The sequence below is a fragment of the Nanorana parkeri genome, unplaced genomic scaffold, assembly GCF_000935625.1.
Source record: "Nanorana parkeri isolate BGI_ZX_2015 unplaced genomic scaffold, ASM93562v1 scaffold499, whole genome shotgun sequence".
In the NCBI taxonomy this organism is placed as follows: Eukaryota; Metazoa; Chordata; class Amphibia; order Anura; family Dicroglossidae; genus Nanorana; species Nanorana parkeri.
Genome location: NW_017306767.1, coordinates 722,621 through 736,139, shown reverse-complemented (window position 1 = coordinate 736,139; position 13,519 = coordinate 722,621). Strand labels below are relative to the sequence as shown.

Genomic DNA, 13,519 nt, shown 5'->3' with positions numbered 1-13,519 from the left:
TTACAGCCTTTTCTTCGCAAATTAAACAAAAAAATGTATCCTGGCTTTGCGAGATAAAGCTCAGCTCTTTATTTGCAAGTAAATGAATATTATGGGCTGACTTTGCACTTGTTTTCTTTTGAACTCTGTGCGGCTCGCCTCTATCCTAACCGGGATTGCGCAAGACTTGCACAGGCAGCAATGCATTGCACAGCACACATCACGTGTTACTTGGCTATCGATTAGTCATGCCTGAGGGGTGACAGGCTCTCTCTGGCTTCTGCGCAGTTACCTGATTGGAAGGCGGGAGGAAAAACGCTGGACGGGGATTGGCCATCGTCGTGTTCCGTAGTGCTCCTGGCCACGCCCCTCACGCTTGACCTTCCCCAAAACCTAGGGAGGGTCCCGTCGTTAGAAACGTGACCGGTGCCGATCGGGGCGGAGCCGTGAGCTGCCGGGTATCGGTGTTTTGAGAGCTCGGGACGGTTTAACCGGCAGGTGTAAGTGCGTCACTACCTCCGACAAGATGGCGGCGCCGAGCGGCCACGACAAAATGGCGGCAGAGGTGGCGGGGGAGTACATGCAGGTGGTGGTCGGCGGGGGCTTGGAGCCCGGGCAGCAGGTAATGGTGCTGCAGGGGTCGGCCGGGGAGGAAATGAGGGCGGCGAATATCAGCACGGAGCTGCTGCAGACCATCGCCCACACCGACACTGTCTACTACGTGCAGCCGGACGGAACCCTGGTGCCCGGGGGCACCCTGGCCGAGGTGACTGGGGGAGAGGGCGCCATCGGAGCCCCTGTCATGATGGACGCCGCCCTGCAGCTGAAGAACGTGGCAGACCATGTGGCCCTCAAGCAAGGGGCCCCTAGCCAGGTGTCCAGGATCCTCCACCAGAAGGTAACTGTCCTGTCATGGTGACACTATAATGTAGAGCCAAAGTCAACAAAATAGCGTTGTTTTGGGTAAAGTTGGAGGGGAAAGTTACAATTTGTAAGTTTTTATCTTAGTTTGTGAAACCCATCGGGGAGATTTTCTCACTTCCTGTGACACTAGTGCATGAAGTTGGTGGCAAGGTTGTCACTGGAACAGGAAGATGCGAACAGCAGTGACCACATTCGGAAAAGTTCTAGTTCTCTTTTCCAGTGTGCTGTTTTTGTCCCTGTTGGAGTAGGGGGGAGGGGGGATTTTGCTATTGCTTCATGTACTGACAGGAAGTGAGGGAAATCTCCCAAGCAGGGGCACAGATCACAGGAAAGTCCGGACAGAGGCTTGTTAAGGCCCAACTCCAGCCAAAACTTAAGAGTTAAGTGGGAGGTTGCATATTACACCCTTCCAAAGTACCTACAGCACACTGTCATCAATGGCTAAAGGTCACACACTGAGGCGGGAGCGAGAGAAAGATGCTGGGGACTAAGTAACTCATGTGCACAACATCCGTGTCCGTCCACTGTGCTGCTCATTGTCCTTGCTGGCGGCTCTGACACAAGGCAGCAAAGCCCTGCCTCTACCAAGATGGCCGCCACCACTCTAATACAGTGCGGAACAAGTGAGAAATGGGGAAATTAAAAGCTGCAGAGATACCACAGTGACTAGTCCTCTATCCTCCACCTTCCCTTTTTTTTTTTTTGGAGGGGGTCACAGCTTCCACAGTTCAGTTCCTCAAAGAGAGGCCAATGTAAGAAGGGTTGAGGGCGGTCACTTTTTCCAGAGACAATGTCACTTTGACCTGCATGGGCAAGGTGACCGCCTCTCTTTAAGATACATGCTGTGACGATGTATTGGTGAATGGAGCCTGAGGTGTTTGCAGGCTTCATTCATGAAGCAGATCCAGAAATACTGAGCGTGTGTGACAATTAGATCAGGAGAGGGAGTGCCGTGGCATGGGATGGTCCGGTTTGCTGATTGGACGGTCTACACTAGGCTTGCTCCATATCTGTTATAAGAAATGCTTCCTGTGTGCCTTTTGCCCATATTTACACGTGCCTTAGGTGATGGTGTGGACACATAAGTGGTGTTTAATGTTGACTCGTTCTCTTACAGCAGCTAAAATCGATTTGTGTGCAAGTGCCAGGCCTGAAGCCTAAGGAGAGCAGCGAATCGGTGACTGTCCAAGAAAACCCGTCTACCCCTGTGAATGTGAGCGCCGATAATACCAGCGTTGTCACCGCCCAGGTGGTACAGGCGAAGGCAGTCCCTCCGCCATCTCAGCCCTTTGTCGTCAAAGCCATGCAGCAGCCCTCTGTTGTCAAAGCCGTGCATCCTCCCGTTCAAATTCTCATCCAGCATACTCCGGTTCAGTCCACGCAGGTGAACACACCAGACGCCGATGGCAACGAGGCAATAGACTCGGCCGAGGAGCACGGGTGTTGCGTAGCGCACCATCAGTACAGCAGCTGCGCGCCGGGCACCGCCAAGAAAGGCCAGAAGCGCAAAAAGGCCATCAAGATCAAAACGCGTTCCGGGCGCATCTCCCGGCCCCCCAAACACAAGGCCAAAGATTACAAGTTTCTTAAAGTGGGGGATTCGATTCAAGACAGCTCGGGGGATTCTGAGGACTCTTCGGAGCCGAGCACAGAGGACGAAGAAGGGGGCGGCGGCGGCAAAGAGAGGGCGCCTAGGGACAGGCAGCCGTACGCGGTTAAAAACTCGCTGTTCCAGTGTCAGAAATGCGAGAAGTCCTACATGGGGAAAGGAGGACTATTCCGCCACTACAGACTTTATCCTGCCCATGGACAGATGGATCCGTTGTTTGTTCTTGAAGCCAAGAAAAGTGTTGATGGCGGAGGCACGGGGGAACAAAAGGTAAGAGTCTCTAGTAGACGTGTTGGGGGCACGCTGGAGTGTTTAATTTTGTTGCTGCAGTTCTACAAGTTTAAACAGAGTCCCGGCGACAAAAGTCGCCGGGAGTCTGTTTAAACAGCCCCGATGCTGGCGACGTACACTGTACGTCGTCAGTCACGAAGGGGTTAAATACTTTGTCTATATTTTATTTTTTGCCCTGTGAATATTTTAACTTTTGTTTTGTGGGGATAATGGCAAACACGAATGTTCTTATCCCCGTAAAGGAGAACTATGCGGTCAGGGCTTTTCCCCATAATTCTCAGGGTAACAGGAGGACAGAAACTAGCGTCCTCCCGTCACCCTAGGCTCAGTATACCGCGAGCTACAGCGGATCCCGACGTCGAGATCCGCCGAGCTGCGTGAGTGACAGCTGGCTCTGCCTATCTAGAGGCAGAGCCAGCTGTACCCTCCCCTGTCCGTTTCGCCAGTCAGAGCTGGCGGATCAGAGCGGGGAGGGGGGGATCCAGCCCCTCCCCTGTCATGGCAGAGAGCCGTGACAGGATCGAGAAGTGAGCGAACACCGGCATGTGTTCGCTCACTTCCCGATCTACTGAGCCGACCTGTGACAGTCTCATTGTCACAGGTCGGCTAGAACTATGAGGTGAGTGAAAAGCACTCATCTCATAGTTCTCTAAGGACCAAGGCCTTTCTTTTCGGTTTTTACAAGCCCCTCATGTTATAGCAAATTGGTGGTGACGGGTCCTCTTTAAAGGGTTATTAAACCCTCCGTTTTGTTTGTTTTTTGCTATATCTACTGCTAGCTAGCAATAAGTGTTAAAAAAAAAAATGCTTTAACAGAGGTTAAAGGAGAACAATGAGGTGAGTGATTTTTCACTCAACCTCATAGTTCGAGCCGACGCGTGACAATGAAACTGTCACACGTCGGCTCAATAGATCGGGAAAAGTGAGCGAACACATACCGGAGCTCGCTCACTTGTCGATCCTGTCCCTGCAGAGAGCCGTGACTGTCACTCGCGACTCCCTGCAGGGATCCCCCCGCTCCAATCCTTTAGCGCTGACTGGGGGAGGGTACAGCTGGCTCTGCCTCTAGATAGGCAGAGCCAGCTGTCAATCACGCAGCTGGGGGGATCTCGACAGTAATGTCGGGATCCGTCCCGACTGCGTCGCTCTCAGTATACCGCAAGCTGTAGCTCGCGGTATACTGAGCTTTGGGTCACGGGAGGATGCTAGTTTATGTCCTCCTGTGACCCTGAGGAGAAGTATGGGGAAAAACACTTACCCCAAAGTACTCCTTTAATACTTACCTGTGTCTTCCTGGCACGCTCCCGGCCGAAAATCTGAAAATGTTTGGGCGGCCGCAAAGCATCTTGGGGCGGGCCCATGCGCAGTTCACATTTTCGGCCGGGTGACGAGGAGAGACACAAGGTAAATATATAGACTGGGTGCCGCTGTATGCAGACACTGTGGGACAGTAAGTGCCAGCAAGGACAGAGGTGTCAGCGTTGGATCGGAGACCCGCAGTAGCGCTGGGAAAAATATTATTGACTTTAATGTCACTTTAAGGTGATGCTGGGGGTCCAAAAGACCCCTAGTGCCATCTTTGCACTTTAAATAAGCTATTGAAGTGCAGACCGCACTTCAATAGCTTATTGCTGGGCTTCAGGAGCCGAGCAATGATCGCTCAGGAACCAGAAGTGATGCAATACGCGTCGCTCCCGTTCCCACAGAGCGGGGAGGAGATCTGTGAACGGACGTTTGCCGATCTCCTCCCCAGCTTCCTGCCGACACCCAAGATGCTGGTCCCAGGCCTGTAGGAGGGGCAGCTGAGCCTGGGAAACACAGCGTGTGGGGGGCGGGGATGTAGAAGTGATCTGGCAGTAGCTGAGCCGCCAGAATCGCTTCTACTGTAAAGCCGGCCGCCGGCTCTACAAATATGAACAGAGTCCCGGCGGTCCGTTTTAATCCCTTAAGGACCCATGAAGGAATTACCCCGTCGTGGGTTGTGAAGGGGTTAATATATTTTTAATTTTAAGACAGATGTGTTGTGATCTTATACTGCATTATGACCACTAGATGGAGCCAAAGAGCATAGGCAATACTCATCTAGAGGCCATAGTGCAGTATTACAATACTCAACCTGAAAAGAACACATGTTGAGAATGTCTGTTTGATTTTTGCCATTGTTCTCAGAAAACAAATGCTCATGGATATTTGCAGGGCAATGGGCCCTGCAGATTGTTTATAAATCGACCTCTGTAGGTGTGCCTTTAAATAAAAAACATTGACCTTTTATGGAGTGTTTAATACCCTGTAAGTCTCTCACCAGTGCCCTTTGTGGGGGGAGGGGAATCCAGCGCTTCAGATTTCCTAACACTAGATTTTAATTTTCAGTCTAACTTGCTGCATGCTTTTATGTTACAGAAGCCCACCCCAAGGCCTCGAAAGAGATTGCTGGAAGATCCTGCGAACCCCAGTGTGTCCAACCAGCAAACCCTGTCTAGGGATGGTTTAGAGATTACATCAGTTATGACTCCATACAGGGGCCGTCGGCAAATGTCCGCGAGGAAGTTTGGACACCCCCGTAAAATACTACGTAATGGGACAGTAGAAGAGCATGCGCGGACAGTAAAAGATGTACGTAATTTTTTTTTTTTATAAGAGCAGCACCATGGATACCCTTTATAATAGTGGCACTGAAAATGATTAAAGGGTAGGTCTCCCTAATACTTGTATGGTTGTAGATAGGTGGTGTTGCATTGAATTGCCCACTCTAGTGTTGAGGTCTGTCCATTGGCTTACTAGACTCTGCAAGATGGCGTCTCTGCGTTTGGAACGAGAAGTCTGAGCTGGTTTCTCTCTAGTATAAAACCTTCATCGGGGAGTGTTGGACACACCCCCCCCCCACCACCACCCTCACCCACGCAATACTGTGATTGCAGTAGGGTGGGTGAAGCTGCTAACATGCAGAGAGCTTTCCACCAGTGTCTCTGAAGGATAGAGATGGTGGGCAGTTCATCAGTTAGTATCTATTCAAGACTCGCATATTACTCGCTCACTCACTTCTCGATCATCTCCCTGCAGGGATCTCCCAAAAGCCGCCCCCCCCAGACGGGAACAGATGGGGGAGGGGGCGGGTACAGCTGGCTCTGCCTCTAGATAGGCAAAGCCCGCTGTCAATCACACAGCTGGGTGGATTTCCACAGTAATGTCGGGATCCGTCCCCGCTGTGGCGGTCTCAGTATACCGCGGTCCTCCTGTGACCCTTAAAAGGACTATGGGGGAAAACATTGACCCCCTGGTTCTCTTTAGGTTTAAATTGGCCATTTTTGGGTGACACATCTCCCATCATGTAACATTGCAGAGCCTAACAGCCAATCGATGGGACAGATCATGGGTAGAGGTCACATGCTCCCCCGTACTGGGAAGCACAGAGTATTTTGCAGTGTTGGCCACAAAGGAGCAGTAGGAAGTGCTGCAGAGGTGTTGATAACATGGTTGGGGTGGTCTATACACACAGTCACTGTTCCCTCACCCACTGACTCATTTCACCTAATCACAAGCTTAGTCGTAGGGATAAGAATCCTGTTATTACCTTTAAGTAGCCAGAAAAGCCTTTGTCACAGCAATCTGACTTTCCATGACTTTGGGGCTAACTTCATCTACAGCTGAAGCATGGAGCCATGGAAGGGTCGTCAATCATTCGTACAGGTTTACTTTATTGTAGACTGCTGAAAAGCAATCTGATTTATTTATTTTTTCCAGCTGATTCAACAGTGTGAAGAGAAGGATTTAAAAGAACAAGTTGCCCCAAGTTTAACCAAGCTGCTGTCGGTGTATGACTTCTTGCTTCTCAAGGTCAGTATATTGGACGTTTGTATTTATCTATGTGTATCCTCTGTTGATGGCCCAAGAGCAGGGGTGGGCACCGCCGGCCCTCCAGCTGTCGTGGAACTACAAGTCCCATGAGGCATTGCAAGAGTTACAGGGATGACTCACAGAGGCATGTTAGGATTTGTCGTTAAAGCACAGCTGCAGAGCCGGAGTTGCCCTAGAGCCACATGTTGTGCTGGAGTTCTGCTGAAAATGTTTCAGGTTTTCTACTCAATAAAATTTAAAATATTGAACATTGTTTTTTTTGGAGAGACCAAGAATGTGTTTAGCTGATTTTTAACTAAGGGGTTCGGTTGGGCTTTTTCTCTCCACCCATTTAGGATATAGTTCCTCAAAGTCTGGGTTTTGCGGTATCTTTATCATGCACGTGTGACACCTATCTAGGGTGCTTTTTCCTCCTCCTGACATCGGGGGCACATAACAGACTAAAAAAATAAAGTGTGTGTAACACATACGTACATACGTTAATACACACACACACACACACACACACACACACACACACACACACACACACACACACACACTGTATGTATGTGTACTTTTTTTAATAATTTGTCTTTCCTTATGTGAGTGTATATACTTCTTTACTTTACAGGTGAAACAAGAGCAGGTGGACAACAAGCCATTGTTTCCGTATGTGTACAGGGAGTTTGAGAAGCTGCATTTCATGGTCAAGAGCTTGGCTGAGGACTACGTCATTAACATGGATCAAAATGTTGAAAAACCTCTTGAAGTAACTGATAGCAAGGTGAGCGGGAATATTACTGATCTATGGAAATTCTCGTACTCTTTGGAAGTTCGTCGACCTCCTCCCCGCGGACACCAAGGACGCCGGTCCCGGGCCCGTAGGAGGGGCAACGGAGCCCGGGAAGCACGGCGGGGGGCGGCCCCTTCTTCGGGACACAGAAGCGATCTGGTGACAGGTAAGTCACCAGGATCGCTTCTGTTGTAAAGCTGACAGTCGGCTCAGATTTTGGAATTCCTCACGGTGATGATGGTCACCAGTATAAACAACATGATAAATCTTTCTGCTTTTTATTGCTGCCCGGCAGAGGTGTAACCCTTCTACACTTCACCTGAAGATGAACTTTAACTGCAGTATTGGAAAAATGAGGTCACTGACTTGGCTCTGCTGTGTGGTAAGGGTGTCGGGATCATAAGTACAGCTGATCATGTTTTCATATGTTTTGGCAAGCAAGACAGTTCCTATATGTGTGTGTTGTATGCTTTTGGCAAGCCCATAATACAGTGGTACCTCAGTTCACGAACAGGAAGTTCTGCAAAATGTTGCTTCCCCTCGCGAACTCCACATCGGGTGACCAACGCAACCGCAGCCATCTTCCCCGCTCTGACACTTGTCGTGGCTTCCTCTAGTCAAGATCACGATCTGATCACAGTTTGATTCGGTTCGTGGAACGAATTTTGTGTGTGTGTGTAACGTATACACAAACGAATGAATAATAGCAATAAAAACATAATTACGCATTTCATTCTGGCCTCATGCTGTGCACCTAAACACACCTTATACACAAGACAATCAGAAATAATAATTATTAAAAATAATAATAATACATTCACCCCGGTGCACTTCTTGTAAGGTCAGGGTGCTCCTGCCTATCCAACGCTATTATAAAGGATTTGGGCAGGGGTGCAACTGCAAATCACGTGGCCCTTAATTACATGAAATCACTGGCTCCTCCCTTTTTTAGACTGTAAGCCCTCAGGGGCAGGGCCCTCCTTACCATCTTGTCTTGAATTGTATTGTGATTGTAATGTCTTCCTTTATATTGTAAAGCGCTGCGCAAACTGTTGGCGCTATATAAATCCTGTATAATATAATAATAATGAAATATTGATTGTTGTGGACAGAAGTTATACAGAAACTTTAGCTAGTATATCGCTGAGAGGAGTTATAGGTTACTGTTCGTTTTAATCAGGATCATAATGCATGCCACACGGTCTATCTTGAATATATTTGCTGAGCTATGAAATGTATTTTCCTCTAGGTGGCAGAAACTTTGGGCATTTCCAAAGAGATGACCGTCAACGCTGCTTCATCCTCTTCAGTTACTGCCGAGCAGCAGACTCAGATCGAGGAACATAACGAGGTACAGGCCTACTTATTCATAAACCTCTTCGATCTATCACTTGTAGATTGTTTCTTGTTATTGATCAGCCACTTTGTTAGTCTTCAGATGAAGAGTTGATGCCACCAGCAAAGCGGTTAAAAATCGGTGATGAGGACAGCAAGGATGAGGCAGAAAACATGACTACAGGAATTGCTGAGACAGCACAGAGTGGAGGTAAGCTCCTCGCATTAACCCCTCTCCCCCTGCTCACCCGCCTCCGCTCCTGATGTTGGAATGTTCCTCGGCATCCTTACGTCCAGTGGAGGTCAGTGGACCTGCATAAGACGTGATGACGTCAGCAGTCCTTAGACCACCAAAGCGATGGGGAGAAGAGGCTGCAGTGACCAGTCTAGCAGCCCGGAGGGAGCTGAAGGGAATCGATCAGGTAAGTTCAAAATAGATTTAGTAGTGTTCCCTAGACAAAATGAGCCCTTACCCTTGCAGTGGTACTACCTAGGGTTAAGTTTATCGGCCCAAAGTTCTAAATCATCTACTTGCCGTCTGCCCGTTGTAAACGGACGGGCGGCAAGTTCATTTTTGTGGGACGCCGTATATGAACGGCTTTTTTTGCTCACAGCAAATGTTTGAAACGGGCAGTACCGGCTGCTCCATACAAGCGTTCAGAAAGCTCTACAGCTGCCCGATCGCTTTTATGGTGCCAAAGACTGGGGGGGATCTCTGCTTTATCAGCTTCTTTGGGGGTCCCTAGGTGACAAGAGGTCTCGGAGACCCCTAATGTTTCCATATAGAGGAACTGTCATTGTATATTTGGGATTACATAGGGGGCTTGTCAAGTTTTAAAGAGGGAAAAAAAAACAACCTGTTTTCCCTACATTGTTATGAATCATTAACCAATTTTGGTAAAATATAAAAGATGGGGGCACGTCGGGTAAATAAGTACTATCCTTGTCGCACTCCTTACCGATATGTCCCTTGTAGTGGGGGGTGCTCGCAGTGACTGCGGATGGCGCCGCAAATGTTAGCAACATTTTAGAAATGTCACCAGCACACCGGTCCTTTTAGGATCGCAAAAGCTTCATTTATTGAAGTTTCTTGTCATATGACCAACAAGCGCTTCCGGGACCACACAAGGGTCCCTTCATCAGGCTAAAGCCTGATAAAGCTAAAGCCTGATGAGGGGGACCCTGTGTGGTCCCGAGAGCGCTTGTTGGTCATATGACAAGAAACTTCAATAAATGAAGCTTTTGCTATCTTAAAAGGACCGGTGTGCTGGTGACATTTCTACAATTTTACGTCGGGTAAAAAGACAGTCAGTGTGGCACTGCTGAATTCTGATAAATGGCCTGGGCAGGAAGGGGGGTTTAACGGCCCGGTCTTCAAGTGGTTAATGATGATCTTTTGTTAAACAGGTCCGGGACAGCATGATAACAATGAAGTGGTACTCCTTTCATCAACTGACCCTGGCACTGCAAGCGAAGAAGTAGAACAAGAAACTTCTGCTGCCATTAATGATGTACTGGTGGAAGTCACGGAGAGTCTGCAAGTACAGACGGACACAGAGCCTAAATATGATTCCCAGGAATCCCTGCCTTCTCCCTACAGCACAGATGCTTCCCAGTCACAGGAGCATCCTCTTAACCTTTCTTGTCAACTCACGGAGGAGATTCTGAATCTCCAAACTCGCATCGACCAAAACGACACAAAGGAGACAGGTGAAGCAGAACCTTCTGCAAATCTCCCCGTGGCCTGTGATGACCCCGAGCCAGCCGACCCTGAGGTACCTTGTGATAGTAGTCTAGCTTCCATTGACTGTTCACAGGTGGTGGATCACACAAGAACTATCCTCACTACTTCTGTTCCAACAACTTTAGCAGAGGCAATGTGCAGAGAAGTCCCCCAGGTGTCCTTTGTAGAGGTAGGGGGTGCCTTGATCCCCACCACCAACACTTTCACCACGGGAAGTTTGAACATGAGTGGGGTCACCCCAACTTTTAGTCTAAATCAGGGTCACGAACTTGTGTTTATTCACAATACAGAAGAAACTGCCACAGAAGAGGCGGTCGTGATTTTCGATAACACAGGAGGCGTAGAAACAAACTTGGACACAGTGGTGGCTTTGGTGGAGATGTAGGTGAAATGTGTGTGTTCAATATACTGAAGTGATCAGTAATGATATATGATGCATTCAGCTGTCAAGGGATGACAAGTGGAATTTATTGGTCTTCATCTACGGGAGGCTTGTCGATTTTTTTGTTTTTTTTTGTTTTATGGACCTCAAACCTATAACGTTGTTATAACTTAAGAGCAGGCACCCCAAGGTGCTTGCACATTTTCTTCTTCAAAGCACCACAGGAACCTATGCACTCGGGATCTCCTATGCTTTAAAGCAGTCCCAGCTCCGAAGTGTGCGCTTGGGCACCCCAGGTAGTTAAAATCCATATTTGCATATGGTGCACCCCAGGTTGGAGGCTTGTGAAGAGGGTAGGTGGGGTTAATAAAAGACAGCATAGGCTGTCTGCTTTTTGAGATTTGCTTTTTTTTTTTTTTCTTCACAGGGTTAAATTAATTTTAACCCCATTTTGTTTTGTCCCCCCAAGTTCATTCTCCCTGATAGAACCTACAAATTTGAGACCTCTTGACTCCCAGTGTGGACTGAATTGGTCCATTCTTACCCTGTTCTTCCAAAGCCAGCCTGGCGTTTCCTAATGAAGTTACCTTACAGAAAAGCCTTTCCTATAAAAAGGGAATTGTGGGTGCTGTCATGGAGGATTTCTGCAAAAAAAAAATACTGGCATTTTTTTTCTTTTTAAATAAATTAGGATATTTCCTATATATTCTTGTATACCATGATGTGTAACTTATTTATAAAGTGTTTCTACTTTAAGAAGAGTTTTATTTTTTACAAATTAGAGTTAGATCATTTTTGTTCTATAATGGCTTTCACGGTAGGAAATCCATCGTTTGCACTATCGTGGCCTATAAAGAAACCACTTGTATCGATTTCTGACTAGTGACTCGTTAACGTTTTTGCGATCACACCCATTCACACCTAGGTCGCACACACGCGTGACAAAACTCAGCACATGAATTCCCATTGATTTTCAATGGCCCCCATTTACACCTGAGCTGCAAAACGACTGTTGCTGGAAAAAGTTCCTGAGCTTCTTTGGGGCGTTTGGACCCGTAGATTTCAATAGAAAAGCCTGAAAAAATGGGCAACGAAGACGGTTTGCTCGTGTTCCCCCCCATTGACCAAGATGTGTTTGATTTGCCAGATAAGCTGCGCCTCTTCATGTGCACGTGTCTAACGCACGTACAAATGTGCAAAAAATGAGCAAAGTACACCAGGCGATAATGCATGCAAATGTCTAGGTGTGAATGCAGGCTTATGCTTGCCAACTCCACAGCCTTATCTAGAATGTTATGTGTCTTGGAGCAGAGCAGATGGGACTAATAACTCTGAATTAAAGCCTAACTCTTGTGACAAATGGGACAGCAGCTTTGTAATTTGGTTACGTGTCCCCTTTCATCAAAATAAAACTTCAGACCATGCCTTTTGGGTCACTTATTTATCCTTTCAAAAATACAATGTGGTTACCTGACATCTGTCCTTTTGAATATTATTGTCACATGCCAGCTGAAAGTTGTATTAGGCATGTGGTGGGAGGTCTGCTATGAAAGCTAGTTGGGGGGGGGGGGGGGGGTGTATGTTGGATTGGTGTAGTCTCTCCCTGCTTTTAGTTGGTGCTGCTTGCTAGGAGGCTAAAGAGCTGGCCCCCTATTTGAAGTCCTCCCTGGTTTTGCCTCAGGCCCACTCTAGTCTGATTGGAGCTGTGGAAGGTAATCTACACTCAGATTTCAGGTAGTGTGGTTTTTTTTTTTTTTTACTGGGGGCCAGTTGTCCAAGGGCCCCTGTTGCTATCGTACACATCTTTAGGCCCCATTCACACTGAGCGACTTGCGATATTGAGTGACTTTTTCCTATTGGACATTCTGCAATCAGGAGCAAAATCGCTCGAAAAGGGTCATGTAGGAGCGACAAGCTACAAGCAATATTGAGCGGCGAGATGTGAACAGCTCCATTGAAATGGATTCGAGAAGCTACATAGAGCGCTATCGCTGCAAAAATCGCTCAGTGTGAATGGGGCCTTAGATGAAGGTGTACTTGTAAAAGAAGTCAGTCAATACTTGCCTTTCAAGCTTCCAATGCCACGGAATGCTATTTCAATCCTCAAGAATCTTCTACAGAAGTTGACTTTTGAAGCTGACACTTCCTGTCTCCCCTACTGTTCTCAGTGGTTCCTTCTTCTGACCTCCACTCATTACAGGAGACATTAGTAACATAGGTCAGAGACGGGTACTAGTGAAAGCATCAGGGGAGCCAGGAAAGCGACATTCTGGGGAGTGTCTGTTTCAGCATCCACTTCAAAGATTTGAGGATCAGTGAGACTTTTAATGGTGCCGCAGCAGGAAAGGTATTTATTGGCTTTTTAACATATATGGCGTCTTTCAGAGTTGTATACTATAGGGACAGGGTTGCTTTCATTGAATTCATGAATGTAATAAGGATGGTAGTTTCTGTTTGCCAGATCTGTTTAACCACTTGAGTAGCAGCCTGTAATGCCCTTTCATTTACCTATTTGATGGTGCTGTGAAATAAACCAGATGTATCGCATTTGAGGCCCTAAAATGCTCCCAAATTTGTTTAGAACATAGTGTATACAGTACAGCAGTCACAGTGCAGGGGTCAGGA

General features: G+C 47.7%; 1 protein-coding gene across 1 annotated transcript; it reads left to right on the top strand.

Annotated features, from left to right (window-relative positions):
* Positions 1-433: 433 nt before the first annotated feature.
* Positions 434-10,897, top strand: ZNF839 (zinc finger protein 839). Its single transcript, XM_018561082.1, has 8 exons — positions 434-877; positions 2,021-2,782; positions 5,204-5,416; positions 6,545-6,637; positions 7,272-7,424; positions 8,683-8,784; positions 8,865-8,979; positions 10,176-10,897. The coding sequence occupies exons 1-8, from the start codon at positions 506-508 to the stop codon at positions 10,895-10,897; spliced, it is 2,532 nt and encodes an 843-aa protein (XP_018416584.1). The 5' UTR covers positions 434-505.
* Positions 10,898-13,519: the final 2,622 nt, after the last annotated feature.